Below are 8155 nucleotides of genomic sequence, written 5' to 3' on the forward strand. Positions count from 1 at the left end.
CACAATAGTTGTACAGTTAAAAATATTATGTTGTTACAGTGTGGTCTTATTTACAGTTGATTATTTTACAGTCAATGTTTTTGTCTTAACTTTTTATGTTGTGTATTTAGGGCCCAAGCACTATGAAATTAGCCCTATTGTTTTTCTAAGGATTATAATTTTTCTTTTTTAAAGCCCCAAGCACTATGACATTAGCACGATAATGCATGATAATGTCATTGTTATTATGTAAAGAACTGGCAGGTTTTTAGTTTGGTTGGCTGCCACTTGTGCGAGTGGCACAACAGCAACATGAAATTTGTGCATGTTAAAAGCCTCCATCTGCCTTTTTCTCCAAACTGTAAGCAAATTAGTCTCAAACCCAGTCATTACCCACGCTTATCTAATAAAATATCTGAAAGGAGCTAAACCCTATGTGAATGCACAGGCGTTGGCCCAGCCCGGACCAGCTCATATGCCTTCCTCATCTATCCATTTGAAGATGTTCCTCTCCTGGATTTTAGACTCAACCATAACCCAGTACTTGAAGGCACTAGTGAAACAGGGTCTCTCTGAGAGTTTCAAGATGTTTTTTTTTTCCAAGCCATCACACAGTATAGACCAGCTTCTGCATAAGGCTATGGAAGGTGATCACCATGAGCTGTATGTCATCTTCATTGGCCATATGGTGCTGCCCGTGGCACCGAAGGATGATTTCCACATCGTCGCTCAGCACGCGCTCTGCCACCTGCATGGAGATGTGCCACGGCACATCCTCGTCCTTCATCCCATGGATGAGACGCACGGGGCAGGTGATGGGGATGGGGCCATTCAGCAAGCGGTGGTTCTCTGCTTCCTTCAGCAAGTCCATGCTAACAGTGTACACACCTTCATTGTTGCTTTTGGTTGGGATCGTCCACACGCCCTGGTCTTCTACCTCCTTTCTTTTCTGTTGCATGGAGAATGAAAGAAATGAGGCGTTACCACAGATATCTAGAAAAGACCGGATCTGATATTTTAGTCACCTTTTCTATTTCTAGTTTTCTTTTTAAAGCTGCCCCCTGTATAGAATGCACACACTTTTCATCTCTATTACAAACAAATGTAAAAAAATTTTTTTTAAACATTAATTTGAAGTCAGTGTGGAGCTGAAAACCTGCAGAGGAAGTGATTTAAATGCTGTAAGAAAATGATCAGCTGCCGTTGAAATGCCCAAGAGAGCTTTGACCTTCTCAGGGCGAGCGATAGCGACGAGCAGCATCAGCCAGCTACCCATGCCGGAGCCAACCAGAACCTACACGTAAAAAAAAAAAAAAATTATATATAAAATATATACACTCACTGATTCAAGCTGATAGAAGAGCAACTTTGACTAAAATAACCACTCGTTACAACCGAGGTATGCAGCAAATCATTTGTGAAGCCACAACACGCACAAACTTGAGGCGAATGGGGTTACAACAGCAGAAGACCCCACCGGGTACCACTCATCTCCACTACAAATAGGAAAAAGAGGCTACAATTTGCATGAGCTCACCAAAATTGGACAGTTGAAGACTGGAAAAATATTGCCTGGTCTAATGAGTCTCGATTTCTTTTGAGACATTCAAATGGTAGAGTCAGAATTTGGCGTAAACAGAAAGAGAACATGGATCCATCATGCCTTGTTACCACTGTGCAGGCTGCTGGTGGTGGTGTAATGGTGTGGGGGATGTTTTCTTGGCAGACTTTAGGCTCCTTAGTGTCAATTGGGCATCATTTAAATGCCATGAGCTACCTGAGCATTGTTTCTGACCATGTCCATCCCTTTATGACCACCATGTACCCATTCTCTGATGGCTACTTCCAGCAGGATAATGCACCATGTCACAAAGCTCGAATTATTTCAAATTGGTTTCTTGAACATGACAATGAGTTCACTGTACTAAAATGGCCCCCACAGTCACCAGATCTCAACCCAATAGAGCATCTTTGGGATGTGGTGGAACGGGAGCTTCGTGCCCTGGATGTGCATCCCACAAATCTCCATCAACTGCAAGATGCTATCCTATCAATATGGGCCAACATTTCTAAAGAATGCTTTCAGCACCTTGTTGAATCAATGCCACGTAGAATTAAGGCAGTTCTGAAGGCAAAAGGGGGTCCTAATAATCCTTTATGTGAGTGTATATATATATATATATATATAATATACACACAGATAAGTCATATCATTATGAAAAATATTGAGTATTGAGTAACATTTGCTCCGCATCAGTGAGCCTTGGCCGCCCATTATGCTGTCACTGGTTTTTCTTTCCTTGGGCCATTTGGCCCTTGTCAAAGTCACTCACATCCTTACACTCGACCATTTTTTTTTTTTTCAAACACATCAACGTCTGGGACAGATGGTTTACTTGCTGCCTTATAGAAATAAAAGAGATGCTGTAGCTTAAACTGCTGAAAAGGTTAATGCTGGGTTCCAAGGTCTCAGAAGACACAGTTTGTCACTGTTTTGGTGGAAAATGAGGAACCTACTCAATATTAGAGGGGTGCACATACTTTGCATTCATTATCTTATTATACATCTGAGCAGCTGAGTGTTAAAGGCCTTGTGAGAATTTTTTTCACAGAATAAATGACCTCACTAATTGAACTCCAGACTGCTAATAATTTGAACATGTCCCTTTCAATTAGTTATTCAATTCTGTTAGTTATGGATCTGTTAGTTTTTTTATTACTTTACTACAACTACTACTAAACTATTTTGCCAGGCAGAAATATAATTCCTACCAAAAACAGGGATTGATCAGTCCAAGTAATGTTGGACTGCTATATATTACGGAATTATACCAAAACCAACATTCAGTCATTTGCAGCAAAATAAGTAGATCTCTAAAAGGATATAGCTGCAGAAGATCTGCATATCTCAATCTATTTATCTGAGCATTTACACACACACACCCACACACACCCAAACACACACACACTACTGCTCAAAAGTTTGGGATCACTTTTTAACTCCATGATTGTTCCTGATTTCTATTTCTTTTTACAGTATAAAACAATTCTGAAGGCGTCCAAAATATGCAATAAGCACCTTTATTTAGATTTTAAAATCTAATCTGAGGCGCTGTTTGTTAATTGGTGAGGAAAAGTTTGACCTCCATGCCTTAAAATAACAACTGACTGTTGCTGTTGTTGTTACATAATTACCTAATTCTATAAGGGTTATTTCGTAGTTTTGACTCCACATGCATATCCACATTCATATTCTGCATCTTTCTGTCTATCTATCTATTTATCTGTTCACATCAGCAGGATCTCAGATTCCTTAATTTTTCTTTAATCCAAACCACTTAAAGCTTCAATACAAAAAGAACAGTGCTTAAATTAGTTAATCATAATGTGTTAAATCTGCCAACAATCCATGTGTTCACAGGAAAATATCATTAAGGTCTCACCTGAGGCCCTTCTGCAACTTCATCCAACATAAAAAGAACGTCCTTCTTCCAGCTTCCGATCGTTCCCTCAGAGAAAACTCCTTCTGATGCTCCATGACCGGAATAATCAAACCTGCACAAGCACACAAACCGATTATTTTCCTGCACAAACATTCATTTAGAGATATGACAGGAGTACATTCATTATGTAAGGAATAAAAGACTCAGGGGTGTGCTGTTACAGAAAAATTATTAATGACACAGTAATGAGATGAAGTGGAGTCACTATTATTAACTTGAAGTTAATTAATTTTAATAAAATAACACCCTGAAGTGTTCCATTTCTCTTATGTAATAAAAGTTTTTATTATTATAATTTTTAACAACTATTTATTGGTTTATTGTTACACTTAATGTTGTGGAACATCAGTTTCCTGTCCAAGCTCGTTTTATTGTATTTTTATCGTCATTCCCTCACCGGCTGTTATTAAGTCCGACAAAGTGAGGCTTATACATTTACATTTAGGCATTTGGCAGACGCTCTTATCCAGAGCGACTTACATTTTTATCTCATTATACATCTGAGGGTTACGGGCCTTGCTCAAGGGCCCAACAGTGGCAACTTGGTGGTTGTGGGGTTTGAACATGGGTTCTTCTGAACCGTAGTCCAATGCCTTAACCACTGAGTACCCCTGCCCCAGGGCTACGCCTTTGACATGAATATACAAGGTAAAGCATACCAATCCATTTGACTATCTCTCTGTCCCCTTCCCCCACACTGCCATCATTTAACCAAAAATCGTACTGGAAGGAAATGAATCTCACATGTCAAATGTAAAAGTGTGGTCTCTGCATCTTTAAATTATGAGGAGGATCCCGGATGACATTTTGTCCCAGAAGCCGTTTTCCACTGTATTAGACTGTGAACTCTGTTTTGTTGAGGATTAACAAATATTTATAGATCCGCAGTGTGTTTGCGGAAATTTGAAAAGTTACATAAGACAACATTATAGAATTTTAGCTAATAAAAAATCTGGGTACGTAATAAGATTGCTGATTTAAAAAAGTGTGTTTACCTAAGATATGAATGACTGAAAAGCATGCAGAAGTCCCCTAGAGCTACAGCTTTTCGTTCGTTCATGCTAGAGCCATAACCAGGCAGGAACATCACGCCAGGACTCAACCTTTCCACTTTGCGATAGGCCAGCTTCGGGAGGTCCGGCCGGGAAATGTACTGTACCTTACTGAACATCTGTCGGACTCCTGTGCTCATATAAAAGAGGAGTGTTAAAACAATGCTGAAATGTTTCTTAAAGTGTTACAGAACGAATAGAAAACAAATCACAACACTTAAAACTAAGCTTGTTAAAATTATTTTGTCGAAATGCGGCATCATCTTTGAGTTATTAAGTGTATAATAATAGTACATATTATATAAAATATACTATAATAGTGTATATTATATAAAATATACTATAATAGTATATATTATATAAAATATACTATATCAAATATTTACACCAGTCTAATCCGCTTAGACTTAATACGTGGAGGTTGAACGACCGACAGGGGGCGCGCTTTACACACAAATAAATAACTAATATTCATGGGTTTAAAACTGATTTTCATAGCGACTTCACACAGTTTTTCAAAGACAAGGGCTTAATTAATGCCTTGTGGTTTTATCATGATTCAAAGTACAAGTACTTTTCCAAGTAGAAAAAAAACAAATAACTTTAAACAAAAAAGGTCAAGTACAACGGAATAAAGTGACAAATGGGTGTTACATAAGATTCATAAATATTCGAGCACATCCAGAACAAATATATTAAATAAAATATTTTAACATATGGCATATTTATCTCCCAAACTAGTACATTCTTAATTTCTGTCTAATAAAACATCTCATTTTCTTGCTTTATAACAGCCGTTCATTCATTTCACGTCATTTCTGTAAAAAACAGCAGTCAGTAAACCTGTTTGTACTAACCCTGGAGACATGTAGGTGAAAGAAGCCGCACTGCTCCATAACCCAAAGCCTGTAAAGCTCTTCTTCGGCACTGTGTTAACGCCACTGCTGCCATACCGGAGAAATATCACGAGATTATACTGCGCTGCACGGCAAGACAGTGTAATGAAGTGTGTTTATTACATAAAATCGTGCTGTATTCGTCAATAAACGTATCTTATTTTTCTTCCAAATCTATTTGGAAGATCGTTACAGCGACCTTGGCCAGAGATTACGGTTCAACGTAATAGTTTGTCTGCGTCACACTGTTGTGACGGCAACGTCGACTGCCCCCAGCCTGGTGTTTAACGTGACTGAGTTATAGGGCTCAGGATTGTGCAGTATAGAGTGTAATATCCTTTTTTTCAGCAGTCAAATTTGACTCATTAGATTTTAATACAGAAGTCGACTTTCCATATTTTAACTGTATAATACTTGTGGCAGAAGTATTGTTTGTGGGACTGTTTACTAATAAAATAAATTCAGCTCATTGTTTATGATCTTGTTACATGTCATTTTTCATACACAAGTAAACCAGGGTGAATTTAGACTTCATGTCTTGTCAAATTTGGCAAATAAATGCCAAAAATGGTAATGTGTGTATTATTTCTTTTTTTATAATTTGGTATCATTATATAAATTGACCTGAATTAAAATATTTATTGAGTAACAAGTAAATATAGGCTAGTTTAAAAAATTAAGTGTAACATTAATTCTGTGATAGAGCAGTATAAAATAAATTCAGTGAAAATATTTAGTAAATGTAACACTTTTTATTTGTTAAATAATAGTCTAATTTTCAGTTTCTTCTACCTTGCATTTCAATTATATCCTCTCAATTATTTTACATATTTTCATTTAGGGTAACCATTGCATTAACTTCAGATTTTCATTTTTACATTTACTCAATTTTGTACATAATTGTACTAAATATAGTTATTTAGGTCTACTTAATTTGTATTTAATATTTTATATGATTTCACAACTTTTATATTTACTCAATATTTTTAAGTGTAAAAATGTTTCACCAAAAAAAAAAAAAAATCGAGTACAGCACAATTTTATTTTTTAGTGTGTACAATTGACAACTGGGTTTAAGTAATTGACCAACTAAGATAATATTGTTAAATCAATTTTCAAACACAATTTGTTGTTGTAAGTAATCTTCCTGTGGTTTCAGATAAAGTGTGTAAGGCGTAAAATTGAACTTAAAATGAGAGATGAGTACAATCACTTTGCAGCTACGATTCTTTTCAAAGGGTGCAGGTTAATTTGTTTAACTTTTACTTTATATTTTGTATTAAATATTTTATATGAATATTTCTTGGTTGTGGAACCAATCAGTTTCCATTATATCATATGGAGGAATTGTCACGAGGCGCCGACCGTGCAACGCAGGCATGGAGAACCCAAAAACAGACACATCAGATAAGACTGGGTTTAAATGAGGAATGTGCCAGATTTCAATTTTTTTTTTTAGAAATTTAGTAATCGGGGCAGTGACCAACGCGCAGAGAGAAAGCAGCTGTGGGAGGAGATTAGGGCTGCAACGCGCGTGCCGAATCCAACGCGCAGATTAAGAGGATCGGAGATTAAATGCACCGAGCGTATGCAGCATGGGCGTCGATAGGCCATTTGTACCCAGCCCCCCTAAAAATTCTCCATAAACTTCACACAAATTGGTGATCGCCCATCGTCCCTTTTAAATTTCATATAAAAGCGGCGGCAGACGTCGGCTCCTCCCGGTCTTTCAGTTCGCCATCACAGAGGGAGGATTAAGGCAAGGTGTGTGTTTTTCGATAAATTGCATCAGTGCAGTCCTTTCTCATAAATACAGTTTACAAAATGTCATGAGGGATTAATCAGTTAAATCTTCGCTGTGTTCACCCCTCATCACAGCTGTTTCCCTGGTATCTAGCGAAAATGAAGCCCTAAATACATACTCTATGAACCCATAGTCTACTTTATAAAACAATCATGCCGTTGCTGTTTTAATTTTAAAACCTAACTGTCTATATAAAACACTGCACAGTGCATATGACATTAACTACCACAGTGTTATGCACATAAATGATTAAAAATAGTGACAGACAGCATTTAGTGCACTCGTTTTAACTACATTGCAGGTTGATTTACAGAGATAGAAAATCCTTTTTTTTTTGTAAAAATATTGTATTGTATTAAATAATGTCCCTAATCGTAAAATACATTTGTTAGCCTTAGAGTAGGGTTTTTGCCACTTTGATTTAAAAAAGTTACTTTTTTAAATAAATAGAAACAAAAAGAGAATGATATTAAAAAGATGCTTTGTTTAATTACATTTAAACAACGTTTGTCTATATTAATAAATTTAAACAAATAGCCAAGCTATGAAATTTTAAAGGGTTGAATAGAGAACGGTCTTGTTTATGTAACTAAACCACTAAATTAAACTAGATAACATGCTGATCAAAGTATTAATATTTATATTTAACTGGAAGGTTTTTCAAGTCACATGGAGAAAAAAAAAGATGTTCTATTCTTACCTGCTGGAGACCTACTCCCATGTGACTTGAAAAACCATCCATCTACAGTTCTCTGTTCAGTTCTACAGTTCAGTTCTCTGAAAGGGCAGCCTCTTAGGCACATTAACACCGTGTTCCCAACATTGATTCAAGTCATTGCATCGGAAACTATTTTTCACATTTTTTGTCTGCCAATTTTCAACAAAAAGCAGCAGAATTTACAGATAAATGTTTGACATTAT

General features: G+C 36.7%; 1 protein-coding gene across 1 annotated transcript; it reads right to left on the bottom strand.

Annotated features, from left to right (window-relative positions):
* Positions 1-4: 4 nt before the first annotated feature.
* LOC128543385 (palmitoyl-protein thioesterase ABHD10, mitochondrial-like) lies at positions 5-5613 on the bottom strand. The gene is made up of 5 exons (XM_053513792.1): positions 5392-5613; positions 4478-4664; positions 3423-3534; positions 1136-1273; positions 5-928 (listed from the first exon to the last, which is right to left on the bottom strand). The coding sequence occupies exons 1-5, from the start codon at positions 5483-5485 to the stop codon at positions 587-589; spliced, it is 873 nt and encodes a 290-aa protein (XP_053369767.1). The 5' UTR covers positions 5486-5613; the 3' UTR covers positions 5-586.
* Positions 5614-8155: the final 2542 nt, after the last annotated feature.

This window comes from Clarias gariepinus, chromosome 2 (assembly GCF_024256425.1).
Source record: "Clarias gariepinus isolate MV-2021 ecotype Netherlands chromosome 2, CGAR_prim_01v2, whole genome shotgun sequence".
Classification (NCBI taxonomy): Eukaryota; Metazoa; Chordata; class Actinopteri; order Siluriformes; family Clariidae; genus Clarias; species Clarias gariepinus.

What these genes read in the sequence shown, in the direction of transcription:
- LOC128543385 (XM_053513792.1), bottom strand. Translation starts at nt 5,485, where the DNA reads ATGGCAGCAGTGGCGTTAACACAGTGCCGAAGAAGAGCTTTACAGGCT. An exon ending in TTCACCTACATGTCTCCAGG is followed by an intron (nt 4,665 to 5,391) that starts GTTAGTACAAAC and finishes ATATGAGCACAG; the next exon opens with GAGTCCGACAGATGTTCAGT. An exon ending in TTCAGTCATTCATATCTTAG is followed by an intron (nt 3,535 to 4,477) that starts GTAAACACACTT and finishes GTGCTTGTGCAG; the next exon opens with GTTTGATTATTCCGGTCATG.